At 39.7% G+C, this 16,162-nt stretch overlaps 2 protein-coding genes across 2 annotated transcripts in view; both read right to left on the bottom strand.

Annotated features, from left to right (window-relative positions):
- Positions 1-1,664: 1,664 nt before the first annotated feature.
- On the bottom strand, positions 1,665-5,639 carry ZC2HC1B (zinc finger, C2HC-type containing 1B). The gene is made up of 3 exons (XM_009998553.1): positions 5,574-5,639; positions 2,855-2,973; positions 1,665-1,869 (listed from the first exon to the last, which is right to left on the bottom strand). The coding sequence occupies exons 1-3, from the start codon at positions 5,637-5,639 to the stop codon at positions 1,665-1,667; spliced, it is 390 nt and encodes a 129-aa protein (XP_009996855.1).
- A 1,452-nt stretch (positions 5,640-7,091) lies between these two features.
- Positions 7,092-16,162, bottom strand: part of LTV1 (LTV1 ribosome biogenesis factor) — a 16,561-nt gene continuing 7,490 nt past the window's right edge. The window contains exons 2-11 of the mRNA XM_009998552.1: positions 15,044-15,175; positions 14,368-14,556; positions 13,256-13,343; positions 12,239-12,359; positions 11,200-11,449; positions 10,388-10,515; positions 9,316-9,455; positions 8,989-9,041; positions 8,034-8,234; positions 7,092-7,398 (exon numbers count right to left, since the gene is read on the bottom strand). Coding sequence (XP_009996854.1) covers positions 7,285-7,398; positions 8,034-8,234; positions 8,989-9,041; positions 9,316-9,455; positions 10,388-10,515; positions 11,200-11,449; positions 12,239-12,359; positions 13,256-13,343; positions 14,368-14,556; positions 15,044-15,175 — 1,416 coding nt within the window. The 3' untranslated portion in view covers positions 7,092-7,284. The remainder of the gene's footprint in view (positions 7,399-8,033; positions 8,235-8,988; positions 9,042-9,315; positions 9,456-10,387; positions 10,516-11,199; positions 11,450-12,238; positions 12,360-13,255; positions 13,344-14,367; positions 14,557-15,043; positions 15,176-16,162) is intronic.

Raw genomic sequence — 16,162 nt, 5'->3', positions numbered from 1 at the left:
TGGTGTAGGCCTGAATTTCACATTTCTGAGTGAGCAATAGCTTGGTTTTGGGGGGTTTAAGGCGCAGGCAAGGCAGTGCTAAAGGAGAGGTGTGGAGAGGGGGCAGCAAGTCCTTGCCACCTTTCCCTGGGCTTACCTGTGGTTTCCGAGAGGATGGGGCAGACAGGCACAACTCGGGCAGTGCCGGTGGAGAAGGCAGCACGAGCTGCAGGACATCAGTTCGGTGGCACTGCCTCTGGATGGTGCCGTGAGAGCAGTGGTGGGGGCAGAGGAGTGGCCCTGCACAGGCTGGGGGTGCGGTGGGGGGAGGAGGCAGCCCCACCAGCTGCCAGTGCTCCCCCTCTCTGCACAGCTCCTGCCTCCTGCAAACGGGAGAGAAGGATAGGAGGGCAGAGAGGTGACATAGGAAAGGTAGCATAGACATGCCATAGCACCTAAAAGACAGAGGAAAAAAAAAAAGAAAAAAAAAAAAAGGATTTTCACCAAGTTCAAGCAGTGGACCTCTGAGAGATCTTGGGAGATTTGTTGGTGTTGGTTTTGGTTTGTCTGGGTTTTTTGCTTTTTTGTTTTTTTCTGGAGCCAGGAGGGTTCCAAAAAAGATAGATTGACTATATCACACTCCCTCCAACCCACAAAGGCAAGCGCTACCAGGTGGCTGGAAACACCCTGTGCCTCATGCCACAGCCCGAACACCCTCTGGGGCCTGGAGAGGCAAGCCTTGTGGCGACACCACACTCCTGTGGTACAGGATATACGTCCTCACTAGCCCCCTCGGCAATTTGTCTTTCCTAAAAGGCAGTTCTACAACTCCTTTCTCCACAATTACTGCTGTTCTTGCAGAATTTGGTTTCCTCCACGTGGCAGAAGGAAAGGGAGGGGTCTGCTCTTAGAGTTGGTAGAAGCAGACAGGAAAATAGCAGAGTAATTAAATAATTCAGTAGTGGAAATTCAGAGAGCACCTTGACCCCCGTCAAGGAAGGACGAAGTGTCCCACTGCTCGTATCGCATCGCTGTCATGTAGAAGAGAAAGGCTGGAATCACAGCAGCTGGTTTTCCTATCAGTTAGGAATTCCTGCTCTGGAAGTGAGCCCAGAGAGCCCCTTCCCGTTCCCCCTCCCTCTGCCTCCCTAGCGCAGGCGGAACTCCCCTGAGACCCTTTCCAAGGTTGCTACCATATTTCATAAATGACATGCTGTGAGAAATACTGGCTGCATGGGCATCTTCTTGGATCCTTAACTTCTATCACAGTGAGCTCTGCACTGCAACCACATCTGGTATTAGCAGTAAGCCAGACCTGTATTTTTCTGTCTTCCCCTAACTTCACAGGACAATGGAAAACCCACACGTGGGAGTCAGGAAGCCTGTGTGCAGTACAGTGATTTTGAATGGATGCATTTCACCCTCTATGATATCATGGTACAGCCTGTGCTAGAACACAGGTGTGCCAGCTCTCCTCCCAGAGCTCTAAGATCAGACCCCTTTAAACATAAAAGGTAGTTTTCTCTTCCTTCCCACCACCTCTGCATCGCACTCCTGCTCAGTTTAAGCCAGGAAACATGAAAATTAGAGAGTACAGAGGGAATTAATGTTCATGTTGTGTTGTGCAAAGGGGTGCAAAACTGAAGCCCAGCTGTGGAAAGAAGAGGTCACTTCTTTACCAAAGATCAGTACGAGAGCAGTAATAAGATAAAGTAGCCCACAAACCTGGATTGAAGCTTGGTGGGGGGAGGAGGTGGGAGAGGGTGGCCCTCCTTCAGAGCTTTTGTGACTTGCTTGACTGATTGAATAGCATTAATAAAATCCTCATGGTGCTGTGTCCAGATGGATTTATTCCCTGGCTGTTTCTGTAATGGAAAAAAAAGACAAAAACTTTATTTCCCCCTTGCAAGGGATAGAGAAAAAGCTTTTAGAGTAAGGGTTCTTCTTTTCTGAGGTAAGGGAAAAACATTACAAACAAAAGAAATTTGCTTTTTTTGAGAGGAATTAAATCAAAGCTGATTTAGCCCTTTACCATCTATTGACAGCATCAGAAGACTGATTAAAGAATAACGACCTCCAATAAAATACTCTGGTCATGCCATCCAAAGGGTGGAAGAGGCAATAAAGACATTACGATTAACACCTTCCCTTCTCAGATTTCCGCCCCCCCCCGCCCCTCTTTCACTTGTCAGATTTTTCTTCTTGCTTTAAATCTTTGTGCACATGTGTTTCTTTTCACAACAGATTTTAAAAGACATTTTACAATGGCAGTCTGCATGGATACCATATCAGTAGTCATTTGGCATCTCTGGGTAAAATTAGACACATGTATGTCCATGAGTCTTCCCCTCTTCCCAACAATACATGAAAAAACCCTTGTTTCAGTAAGACTCAAGCCTCTTCCCCTCCAGCTCTATAAATAAGTTCAATTTAAATACATTTTTAAACCCTCAAGTACAATAGCAGTAGATCTCCATAAATTCATCACGGAAAATCTGGAGATACTGACAGCTCTCAGGTTCAAGATGGTGCATGAATGCACCAACCATCTTGGATCATGCTTTCAGATTTAAGAGAAGAGGAAGCTCTCAGAGACTTGCATAGTCTTTAAAATATACACATTAATATTCCTAGAAGTGCAGAGATGCTCATCTGCCCAGAATAGTCATGACACCTACTGGTTTGACTTCTGAAAGGAGAAATATTCTCAGACACCAGCAACACAGCGACAAGGAGGAAAGAATTTGGCACTGAGTCAAGCACATATGTGAGACTCATCCACAACACCCAGGCTTCGTCCCCAGAGAAAACAATAGCATTACTGAATGGAAGGCTTCATATGGAGGTAAGACACATGTTCTGATTATAACTATACCTTTGGGAGGGGTACTGCTTCTTCACAGTGGTGATTTCTGTTCCCTGCAATCTCTGTTTCAAAGAGCTGAAGGGCTTGCACTCCTTGAAGCCTTTCTTGCATTTTGGATCCTGTCTCAGCTGGGATGCAAAGAAAAACAGTTGCTTATGGGCTGAAGTCAAGCTTTGTTAATGATACCACCTTAACCAAGCTTTAAAACTACTTCTATTCAGGAACAGGGAGCTGAAGCAGTATTTATTCCAGGTTCAGTTTAACTCCTGAAAGAGTTCAGCAACATTTTAAAAAGCTATCCAAGTACAGCTGCAGCTCAAAACAAACAAGAAATAGAAGCCATTTCCAACTTGTTCTGCTCAGGGACATGCTGGAGGCCAGAAGAAGAACAGACTAGGTCTGTGAACAGCAACAGTCTCATTGGATTTCCCACCCCCACCAGGACACTTGCTATTCTTTCTTGGTTAAGAGGCAGTACAGACTAATTCTGTTAAAGGGGCCAATATTTACATTATTAGTTCTTTGAGTTCAGATAAACCTTCCATACTGGAGGCTCCCCTGACAAACAGCTTCACATCCATTGCATCAGCACCGCTGAAACTGAAGAGGAGCAGCTGCTCCCCATTCCACGACACACATTTCTAAGTTCCCGTTTCCCTTTGAACCTTTCTATTCATGTGCTTCAGGTCCTTAACTTCTGTTTCTAGATATTTTTGACAGCAAATTTGAGAAGAGGATTCCTCTGCAGGACCACAAAGCCCCAGGATCAGTAATGCAAACTGAGGAGGGGAGGGGTGTGTGCTGAGCCCTCCTTTGCAGAAAAGCCCCTCAGTTGGGTTGTGCCAGGCAAACTGTGCAGCCACCCATTTAGTTTGTAATCCAGAGATCAGGGAGGTCAGGGGGAATCTTTTCATTCACTTCAGCAGGCTTTGGAACAGAGCCTGGTGCCTGCATTATGCTGTCAAAGAGACTACTTATCAGATGGTTTATTAGTCTATTTTTCCCAGCAAGTCTGAAATAACAAATTCTGCTTAGAATCCTGGAGCACAAAGGAAGCTTCAGGTTAGTTATGTCTCACCAAGAGATAAAACATTGTTCTAAATGCATTACATAGTAAACATCTGTGTTTGTACAAGCAGGTAAATTAAGATAGTGCAAGACTGCTGATTAAGTTACTGTATTTCTGTGCACATTCATTAATTCTCTAATAAAGATCACTAATAAAGCAGTTACTAGATTGTTTCCTCTTTTAAACATGTTCAACCCATTTCTCTGCTAGCAACCACCTTCTCCTTCTCCAGTCCTCACTACCCCTTTCAGCTAAACATATTGACATTCCCATTAAAAAAAAACAAACACCAAAAGTTTTGTTTTACCTAAACATCTTGTGCAAAATGCCTTCCCCAGGTTGTACAAAGACCAGGTCTTGCCTTTGGACAGCTGTGTAAAATTCAAATCATGCAAGAGCCTCAGTTACACAGCCCAGAATGGCTTGACTACAGCAGTCAGCCTTTGGACTGAGCCCTTTGCTGAAACAGTATTTTGGTGTCAGAAAGGGATGTCTACAGTCACATGCCAGAGCTCCCTTTTGCAGAACTACCTCATTCATCCTGTTCCTAGGAAGCACAAGCTCCCCTTTACTATTGCAGACAGCTGTTTTCCATATGCCTGCTCAGGTATGTCCTTTCACAGTGATGTGGTGGGTGAGATGATGGAGTACTCAAGTTCATCACTCCCTAAATAGAGGAAGGGGGGCTGGAAAGCAAGAGCAGACAATCTGCAACCAGATTTATTCCATTTTGTTTGTACATCACCAGGAGGCAGCAATGCCTAGGAAAGGCTCAGGGTACACCCTTGCTGTTCCATAAAGCAGCAGGTGGTGCAAGTCAGTGACACAATCCCCATTCTCAAGATAGAATGTTTCCATGATGTGCTAAACAGCATTCCAAGCTGATCTCACTTCACACATCTCAAATTTTAGGGGATGTTTTTGAATCAATAACTTAAAAAATAGCTTGAGTGTTTCTTTTTGTTTGTTGGTTTGGGGTTTTTTTGTTTTGTTTTTAAATAGGCTGTAAAGTTACACGGAAAGTAGTTTTAAGCCTTTCCAACTCAGATGGCAGTGACATTCTCATTTTGGATCAGGAACATAACTTGTATTAAACAAAAACAGCTTTTAAGAAAACTTGAACAATAACAAAGAGCCTTTTCATGAGACTCATAACCCTGCAGAGGGAAAGACTTCTCATGTCAATGTTCCTTACCTGCTCTTGCTGAAACAAAAGAAATCCTTGTCTTGCTGAGTAGATGTGTGACTGCTTTTCTTTCTTACCTTTTTCTTCAGATTTTACCCTACTCCAATGCACAAAACTAAGGTTAGTGCAGTGTTTCACTGATTACAAGTGTGGAGGAACAAAGAAATTCTGTTAACTTTCCATATTCTATTGCCTGTTTAAACATCTTTCCACTTTTGCTCCTGACCAACACCTTTACATGTGTCTGTGCTTAGTCTGGGCTATACTGTTCAAGCAGCTCCTTTCTGCCTCCCCCATCTCTCACTCTGTCTTCATCCCCTCATGGTTCTGACTGACACAGCTTTTTGGGTTTTTTAAAGGAATATAGGTACAAGTACAGTGACACTGAATCAGCAATAAGCACAGATTATAGTTACTTTTGGTAAGTACAACAGCAGACGAGTGAAGAATCAGCAAAGAACATGTGCACTTACATGACGAAAGATTTTCCTTCTTGGTAAATCATAAAGGCACATTCCACCCAAGCCACTGAACACCATCTGTTACTCACTTGTTCCATCCAGCTCCTTTCCTGGTATCTGACTCATCCCAACAGAGTGGTTTCTCTAACCTCCTCTTCCGAGCACCAGGTGGTCAGTCTTCATTACTCAAAAGCTCCCAACTCAAGTTACCATGCACCAGCAATGACATAACTCGTCCTTATGATTCAGGCAGACCCTGCTTAAGCCTGTGGGACTTAGGAACACCACCAGTACAGGGATCAGCTAAATGAAAACACTGAAACTTGTCTGAATCTTACAGATGATTTCCAATAGTTTGGTTAACACAAACCCTTCAACAATTTTAGAAAATGAAGGTTTAATCTAGATGTGAATACTGTATTGACACTTCAGTTTTTGGAGCAGTGATCAAGAGACTTGTAGACTTATATGTCTATTTATTCCCTTTTCCAAAACTGTGTTACTTTATCAATTATAACATAAAAGCATTCTTCCAATAAATGCAAGTACTTTGAATTGGTTCTGTACATTCAGAGGCCTCATAAGTATTCACAGAACTACTTAAGGAATCTTTAAGGTGGTTTGGATTTAGTAGTAGTCAAGCCACCCTACTGTTGTGTTAGTTACTGTGATCCTTACCAGTAAAACGGTTAACTTTTCACCCAAAGGCAGAAGATTGCTCAGTCTATAGAACTGAAGACCTAAAGCTGAGGAATACAGGATTCAGAAGGATTGACTACAAATCCCATTAATTCAATTCACACGTGCAGACTGGTCACTATCAAGAGTAATTCACATACACAGTACAGAAATTTAAGATCATATCAAGCCTAAAGATACTAGCCCTCTGCTCACCTTCCGCAAGTCTTTGCTGCAGTGGGTCAGCAGTTTGCATTTCAATGAAACTAAACTGAACACAAGTAACCTGCAGGTTAATATTTCAGGGAAACTGAGACAATGGCTGCAACATACAGTGTTTTTTTAAGTATCTCCTGCTTTGTTTGCCATAGACTGAGAACTTTCAGCCAAGCTGATTTCAACGGCAACGCTAAGGGTTGTTGACTACTCAACTTCAACACCTCTTACGACAGATTTTATTTGCTAAGAAATGTAAAACTCAGGTAACTGGGATGTCTAGCTACACAACAGCTTTTCAGAAACCTCTGTTTACAAAAGGCTATTTTACATCTTTCAAAATAGTACCTAAACAATAAATAACCAACTCAGAAAAGAACTAAGCCTTACAAAACTGTGCTATGGCAAGGCACTGTATTTACCCATGGGTGCAAGGGAGAGAAGACATAAATAGATATATTGCTTGGCAAATTGAAATAATTTAATAGAAAAAAATCTAATCAGATAAAATCTGTAGGATTCTGCTGATTTGTTGAATTCACTCAAAAAATACATAGATAAAACTTTGTCCAGTGATAGCTAGTAAAAAAAAATATGTTCATAATTTGAATATTTCTACTGTAATGAAGCTTTAAGACAGTTGCCATCAGTAATACATTGTTTAAATGTATAAATTCCTTACAGAAAGAATGATAAGTTCCTGGTTCTTGTTACAGTAACATCTGAATAACCCCCTTTGTGCATGACTGGCAAAGCTATGAGTTAGCAGTTGCCTTCTCGATACAAATTAAAACTTATTGTGGAAACATCCTTAAGTTCCTCAGTTTCCTCAAGACAGCTTCAGTCCTTGAACATTTTGTTTCAGATTGAGCAACTCTTTTTCTTGCCTTGTTTTCTCCAATTTGAAGGCTAACTTGTTGGCTTTCTTCTCCATTCTGCGTTCCTATGCATAAGAATAGTTACAAATTTACAAAATAGGCATAACATGCAAAAAAAAATAAAAATCTCATTAACAGGTCTAGATCACTAAAACAGCAGCAATCTGGACAATACATTATTCTGGACAACACTTATTTATGGCACTAATTATTAGTAGTCAAATTAATTGGTGTACCACCAGGATTTTAATCTTTAATTACCTTTAGCTTCTAAGAGGCTGGCAATTTCTGTTCCTGAATAAAATAACTAATGGAAAATCCACATTGGCCACAATGATATATACTTCTTTCAGAGAGTTTTCACTTTCTGTGAACTGAAACATTGCAAGTGTTTTCTTTGCTTCCCAAGATATATTATCTTAGAAATATGAGGGCTCCTTCTAAAGCTTATGTATGTAATAGTGGCCACAAGAAGAGACCAGAATTTCCATATAGGAAATCAGGATGACAAAGTTATGAGGTCAACTTTCTTTCCAGTAGATTTTTTAAAAGAAGACGCAATTACTAGTCCTTTGAGACCAACAGGTTTTTCCCATTAATTTCCAGGCACAAGAAAAATGAGCTTTGAAAACAGTCTGTAAGACAGAATTCAGATCACAAAAGGTGCTTCTGCAGGGTTTTATTTAAAACAAAGCTTTACCTTTCTCTCCTCTTTGATTGCCTGTTTCCTAGCTCTGCGATCCTCTTTGCTCTCGCCTCTGGAACGGGGCTGTGCTGATGCTCTTGGCAGGTCACTGCCATTAATCATCTGCATGCGTTCAACCTGCCTAGCAGTGAGACCTCTCTGAGGCAAGACATGTAGAGGAATTCCAGTCTTCTGGGAAATTTTTATTGGTTTGGGCTAAAACAGAGAGCACATGTTTATTAATGTTCCCTAGCTTTCTCTAAGAAGTGCACATTGCACTGCCTTATCACTATGAAAACATGATATTTCTTTTTAACAGTAACAAACACCTAAGTTTCCTCATACTATTTTCTTTCCTAAGAAAAACTGCTCATTAATCTCAAAGTAAGGATTCAAATACACCTGTGAGCAGAATATGGCCTTCCTGAAAAAGGACTTTCAATCTTTTATTTAAATATTACAAAAAAACCACAAAAAAACTTAAGTAAACACTTATTATTCCTTGATAAACTTTCAAGAAAAAGGCTTCCTTTCAAAATGTCACACATCTGGAACATCAAGCAGTGCTCTAAAGATGGGAAACATCTGGAAGACCACAGAACAAGGATAAATTGTTTCAAATTACAGAAGGGAAATAGAAGACTATTTTCTGGAAAAAAAAAACCTAACACGTGGTTGTGAGACACAAATTACAAAAAGGCGTACCACAGGTAAGAAGAAAGTAAGTTTTTCATTCTCTACGTTTTTGCCTAGCTATTACAGAAATTTTGAACTTACTAAATTTTCCTACTAGTAGAGAAAATTTATCCAAACCCTTCTTCAGTGAAGAATTATACCAGAGGCTAATGCCCTCCCCAACCCTTTTTTTTGCCCCCTCCTTCTTTTAAAAACAGATATTGAGAAAGCAATCACTTTTGTCTCAAATTTTCCCAGACCAGGTTGTTGTTCAGAATAATCTTCATTATTTTACCTTTGATGGCTCCTTAATAAGTGTTGGGTGATTATACAAGTTTGAATACGTACCTAGGCCACAAAAAAAAAAAGAAAAAAAAAAGTAGTGAAGAAAGGCTTGCAAACAGGTATTAGGTAAAATTACTATGAATTGACCACTAGTCAGTTTTTGAAGATACAAAATTGCAAGAATCGATTTCCACACAAAACCACTAGTTTTGTCTAACAAGAATTCCCACTGTTGTGCTCCAGAAGCACAAACCATTTTACCTAAAGCACTTCTGAGATAACCTATCATTTACTTTAAAATACTAGGAAAAAAAGAACTGGGCTTCAAAATACTTACTCAAAATGGATTCACAATCCCACTTTTCTTTTGGTTCCTCAATAACTACAGCTACCGTTTCTTCCTTTTCTTCCTCGCTTTCTTCATTCGCAGCAGAGTCTAAATCTTCACAGGGTTCAAGAGCATCCAATTTCACACAACTTTAAAGACCAGAGAAGAAAATAAGGTTTTTCTTTTCTTGAAAATGTGTAATTATGTACATTCAGACTCCCTTCAGTAAAATCCCAAACTGAAGAAAGCGATTCCCAATGAAACTTGCAGCAAAACTAAGTTTCCTTAAGTAAGCACCCCCAAGATAAACTGAAACATTAGGACAAGAGACATAGTTGAAAAAATAATTCTTTCTGCATATCAAGAGTACGTGATGCTCAAAATTTGTGTCTGGAGGGCAGGTAGAGAAAAAGATACACTTTTTAGTCTGTAAGCAAGGCAGCTCTAGAGGTGATTGCATCTCTGCTACTGACCAGTCATATTCTGCTACAAGGGACACACTGCCTTACCTTTCAACCAAGACACACAAGACTAAGGTGCGAACATTTAGCCATTTAACTTTGGGATATCATCTGCTTTAAGGCAAAGTGAACGTACTGTGGAAATGCAGTCTTACACTGAGAAGGGGTTGCTTTATAAACACTGACTTTTGCAGTGCTCTGAACAGTGGCATCCACAGAACAGTCTCCTGTGAGTTTATCATCATGTCACAAGTACACAGCAGAATCAGCTGCACATCAGCACAACAGAATACATTTGGCTACAGCGTGTTAAAAACAAAAGTGAAGGCATAAGGAGAAAGGTAAGTTACACTAAAAAGAGAAAGGAAGAATGCCTTGGGATATCACTAGACTAAATTCAATGTAATTATACAAAAAGCACAATCTCACATAAATCAACAAAATGCCTCCACTTAATTTTATCATTCATTCAGTGACATTAAGAAATGGATGATACTTGTACATAACTGATTTTATTGTGGGATGTAATCTCCAAGTATATTAGCTGGAAACAACATATCCAAACGCTCAGTATGAACACACAACTACGTATGTGAAGCAGTACTTCTTGGAATACATACTCCTTTGCTTTCTCTTTGTAGTAATCATTCAGGACTTCCTGCAACCGAGTGTTGTCCGTGTTAATATAGCCTTCCAACTCCACATTATCCAGGGCTCCAATTTCATCTTCATCAAACTGTTCAAAAAACTAAAATAAAGAATTGGGTATCAGCAGTTAGATCACATTTGCCATGCAACTTCTAGATAGGTTAAAGAAGATCTACATGTTTCTATTTGCCCCTTTTTTCTCTTCCCTCTCACTTGCTGAACTGCTGCCAACCACATCTGCAGTAAGATTTCCTCCTTACTGTCAGTTTTCTTTCAGCATGGGGGTAACAAAGTTATCTTTTAATATATAAATCAGTTTCTTGGGAAAAAAAGCAAGCTTGTGACTAGTCAGGACAAAAGCCACACCATATTTCCACTGCCCTGACATCATTTCCTGAATGATTGCTTGGCACAGCGGCGATAAAGCATGCAAGAAGCGAGTCTTTACCAGGCACTTGTACATGACTTGTTGAACTGAGCCTCTCAGACAGAAGCATAACTCCAGCTGTACTTGCTCATTGTAACGACTGGTGTAATTCTATGTGACTATATCCATGTTAGGCCTTTCAATAGCAATTAACACTATAACCATTTAACACAAGCCTCTTAGCACACACGATATTAAATGCAGTAAATGTGCAAAGAACAGCTACTTGATACCTGACTACAGAAGGCATTAAGAATTTGCACAAGCATAAAGGTCACCACCTTATGAGAGGAATCAGAAGCCAAAGCAACACTTAACAACCTTATGTTTAAAAGTTACATTCTTCAACTGCCTCACCTTCTCAAATCTGTCATCCAACAGGGTTAACTGCTCATTCCTTCTCATCACTGAAGATGTCATAGAATATTCTGTGAAACGACTCCTGGTTTCTTCTTGCATAAAAAGGAATTCCTTTGTGTGTCCATTAACCCCATCATCTGATAAAGGACCTTCTGAATTATAGTCTTCATCATTACTGCAACTATCATTTTCATCACTGTCACTGTCCACATCTTCCCATTCATCTTCATCCTCAGCATTTGATCTCCTGAATAGAAGTATAAAACAGTTTTAGAATAATACATGGACCTTTCCACAGTTCTCACCAGTGTTGTGCTACCTGAAAAAAACTTGCAGTAATAGATAAATCTTGAGAGGCAATGATAAACAGTGATTATTTTCAAGCCAGTAAAAGAAAAACAAGTTCAGTAGCAACAGTGTTGCCAAAATCAGCATAATATTACTTTAGTCTGAAAGCTGTAAACATTTCTGATAACTGTTGGATCACATATCTGTGCAGTGAAAATGAGGTTATGTTCATATTCAGCCATGCATGTGAAAGTGGAAAAAGAAACATACTATCTGTGTTCTTGAATATTATAACTAGCAACATTTCTCATTGATCATAAAATGATGAGAATTATACCAAAACATAAAGAAGTAATACGCAGTGGGGTATCACATAAAGTATTTGTAAAGGTTCTGGAAAAACCCATTAGCCTTCACCACTGTAATTACTGATGTATTTTGAATGTGATAGATGCTAATGCTTTAAGTAGTTGAAGAATCCTATTATTCCATACATTGTGTGCCATAAACAAACATATAATCCATGAGCTCAAAGTAAAAATGAAACTCATCTCTTGGAAAACACATGAAAATCTGATTTTGTGAACTACTACCCACATAACACAAGGTAGTACTTTTTTCTTTAACACTCTCACATATTCAGTTAAAAATCAGAAATGATTCTTGCTTCCTGCGACAACCACATGAAGTATCAAACAGCATCATTACTATTCACACATGGCAAACAGTTCTGCAACAGTCTATATACCTTTTCTGTGGTTCATTTGCTTGCAGAACAAAATCATCTTCCAGAATATTTTCTGGATTATCAAAGTCAAAATCATCATCAAGGGCTGCAACAATATCAGGGTCAAAATCTAGCCGTGGTCCTAGAAAGTAAAAAAAAACAAACAACAAACAACAAGATAAATATGTACTTTTCTCTGACATTACAAGGCTACTTTTCTGGATAAAAAACAATGCAACTAGACTGTTAATTTGCACTAAGGGAAGATTAAACCAAAGAATCAAAATTCCTCAACACTATCTGTAGAGTTGATACAAGCCAGGGCAAGTAATCAGATTCCTGTCAAACTTCCTCATTCAGAAAATAATATTTTTGGAAGCTTAAGACCTCTGGGAAATGTATTTTAATGTATTTTACTTAGAATATTTTTTAAAAAAGTATCCAAGTTGAAGCACTGCATATCAGCCAAACCTAGCTCCCACCCCTTAAAACTCCCTACAGTATAAGAGGTCTGAAATTGTTTATCTGCTGCAATTAACAGAAGTGTCTTTAGCATCCTTCTGCTGAGACAAAGAATTTCCAAAATTCATTCCTGTTATAAGGTAATTGCAAAGTGATTGTTCAGTGCAAACACAGATAAGTAACAAAAATATACTTAACAGCCTGCAGCATGGAAATAATACTAATGAAGGAAAGTAAACACCACTTTGCATTTGAAAAGAAATCTTGAAGGTGAATATCCAGTTCCAGACCTGGATTCAAACAGATGAAATAATAAATGAACAGTCCAATCTACTGTTTTCCCCTGTTATTAGTTCATATTTGTTACACAACAGGATGAGCTCATGGATCCCATCTCCCCAGCAAAGCTAAAAAGCTATTCTTAGCGAATCACAGAAATAGGGCTCAAATGGAAACAGAGCCTCTTCTAGACGATGCTTTATGTCTGCTACTGAGCCCGTTCTAAACCAAAAACATAATTACCATCTAGTACATAGATGGCAATTTGTGTTACAGAAAAGTAAGACTTAACGATACCTGAAACAGGAGCAGCTTTATTTAACAAGCCCACGTCCTCTTCAAACTCTGTGGCAAAGACTGAGGAAGGCAACTTAATAGAAGGAGCCTTAGAAAAAGAAAAAAAAACCCAAACAATCATCACAATATATTTGTTCTCAGTTTCTCATTTGAGCTTATATTAACAAAAATGTGCAGATAATCAGGTGACCAAAAGAAACTCTGAGTGCTGCTTTTTTTATTAAGAGAAGTGCTGCTTGATCTGTGGCAAATGTTTAGTTTTGCAATGAAAGGTAGGTAAGTCGTTGTCAGCATTAATTTTCATGTCAATATTCTCCAGGCATAGTGACAGTATTTTTGCATCTCTGAAGCTTTTTAGAGAATGGCTGTACAGCAGGCACAGGGAAATTTTTTTGTTGTTGTTTCAGAGAACAATAACATGCCCTTGAAATCACCCCTTTATTGAAAGCCTTATTAAAAGCTTACTAATATGTACATCTAGAATAACTTTCAATCTTAGGCAGTATTATCAAACTGTACCTGAAAAGTATTCCTGCCTAAGAGCATCAGTTTCCACTAAAATGACAGTGTTTGGTTAAACCAAACTCCCTCAATTAGAAGAGACTGACTGGCAATTGCATACTTCATGGCTTGAAATTACTGACTGATTTTTCATTCTAACACGATCTACACTTGTGAAATTCCACAAGTTAGGCAGCAATTGAAAAGTTTTATTGTATTCCCTCAGGGTTCTGCTACCTTCCACTTTAAAACACAGTGTATTAGTAACACAACCGGATGTATTCATAACTCTCAGGGCATTCAAAAGTTCTAAAAATCTTAAAAACAAACACCAACCCCAGAAAAACATTACTTGTTCAAACAAAAACCTTTGTAAGCCATCTCTGTCTTAGGTACACAAAGTGTTTTGGCACTCTGCTAGCAAAATACTGGTCTTTGGCTTGTCAACTTCCAGTTTTACTTGTACAGAAGTCTGATTTTGAGTCAAAATGATCCTGTATTTATATATACAGCTCACAAACATGACAACACTTGTTGAATATGACTAATGTGTCCACAGAATGCTAAACTCCAAAGTATAGTGTAAGATTATTAGCATAAGCACTACTTACTGGAATTTGCTGAATTTCATCCTCAATGTGCCCCTCATTTGTGACAACAATTCTGCTTTGCTGTCCACGCACAGAAGGGACAAGCTCAGAGGGACCAGAGGCTTCTTTTAGATGCTGCAGATAGTCATAGTCATCATCAAAGAAGACTCCATACTTCCGCTGCTCTTCCCTCCTTTGTTCCTCATGCCCCTTGGAATTGTAAAAAGAAATACATGAAGTTACTTAAGTCAATTTAAAACGTACTAGCAAAAAAAAATTTAATTAATCTGTTGAGAATGCCTGAATTCTAAAGTCATGGCAGTTCTCTCTTCAGTCATTACCCTAATGCACAGCCAATCAGAATGTTGTAACCATCTGGTTCAGTGTCCAGGTGCTGTCTGAGCAGGACAACTTTTTCCATAAGCAACATAACTAACAAAGCCTGTTTTTTCAGGGTCAGTCAAGCAATCTTTGTAATAGGTGTACAACCCTAATGCCAATTAGCCACCCTTCTACCCATCAGGTAGTAACTCACAACTGTCAAATTCCCTACAACATCCCCCTCTTTTTAATAGGCTGGACTAAAAACCACCTTATTTCAGGCTATGTTTCTGAATTGTACAAGTGTATATCCTCTTTCCTCTCCTGCAGCATTAATTTTCTGAATGAACCCTAATATTTAAAAGCAAGTATTTACTTTCTGTGTAGGCAGCAGAACTCTCTGTGGTGCAGTATCATCAGCAGCAAGAGGATCCCTCTGACTTCTGTGCACTAAGTGAAACGTCACCGCTTTCTTCTTCTCTATGAAGGGTTTCTTTTTCTTGTGAGGCTGCAAAAGGACATTTGGTTAAACATGAATAAAAAAATTAAATGTTACATGCATCTAAAAGGAGTCTTCTGCCTGGAGTATGCTACTGTACTCCTTTTCAGGCAATGTCTTCAAAGCATATACTTAAGAGGCAGAGCAAAAATAAACTAGTAGCAGCTTAACTCGCCACCCCACACACAACAGCCATTTCATATGTTACATGTGCAGCTGCCTTCAGCTATTGGCACAATAAACTTTTGTTTACAGCATACACACATTACCATACAAACCTAGAAAGGAATTTTTAAGTAACTGCTTTCTCAGCGCTGGGTCAAATCTGAAGTAAATTTAACCCAAGAAACAAAGGGAAACTGACATAAGGAATTTCATCTAGACACAACTAGCTTCTTGAAAAATGTGGAAACAGCTGTTCATATACCAGTAATTCAGTATCTATCATGAAGAGTATCCACTGCACCATTACACAGACATAGCTTGAACATAAATAAAGCATATCTGCATTCTGGATCAGCAGAAAACTGAAGCATTCCTAACTGGGTGGAAGCCTTTTCTGTAAATAGGAATCTCTGACTTGGGGAATTGCTTTTCTCAAAATTGCTGGCTTTACCTACCTACCCAAACACGTTAACAGCAGACACGTGCAACTTGGAAACTATTCTATGGATCTAACCTACCTTCTTTACCTGGTACCTTTAAGTGCACAGCATTACACAGCATGTCATACCGAAGTTCAGAGCAAATGAATTGCCACCACACATGTTGAGTTAAAAAACCCAAACAGCGCTTTAAAAATCTTACGCTCGACAGAGCCACCAAGGAAACAGCAAGTTTTTGGAAGCAGACACGGCGCTCCCCGCGCCCTGCTGCTGCCCCCGGTGCGGGGCAGGGCCTGTGGCACGGCGCGGGCCCCGAGGCCGGGCAGGGCCGGTGCCCCTCACCGAGCGCTACGGCACGGGCTCCGCACACCCCGCGAGGCCAGGGCCTCTC

The sequence above is a fragment of the Chaetura pelagica genome, unplaced genomic scaffold (assembly GCF_000747805.2).
Source record: "Chaetura pelagica isolate M959 unplaced genomic scaffold, ChaPel_1.0 scaffold455, whole genome shotgun sequence".
In the NCBI taxonomy this organism is placed as follows: Eukaryota; Metazoa; Chordata; class Aves; order Apodiformes; family Apodidae; genus Chaetura; species Chaetura pelagica.
This window is presented reverse-complemented; position numbering and strand designations above follow the sequence as displayed.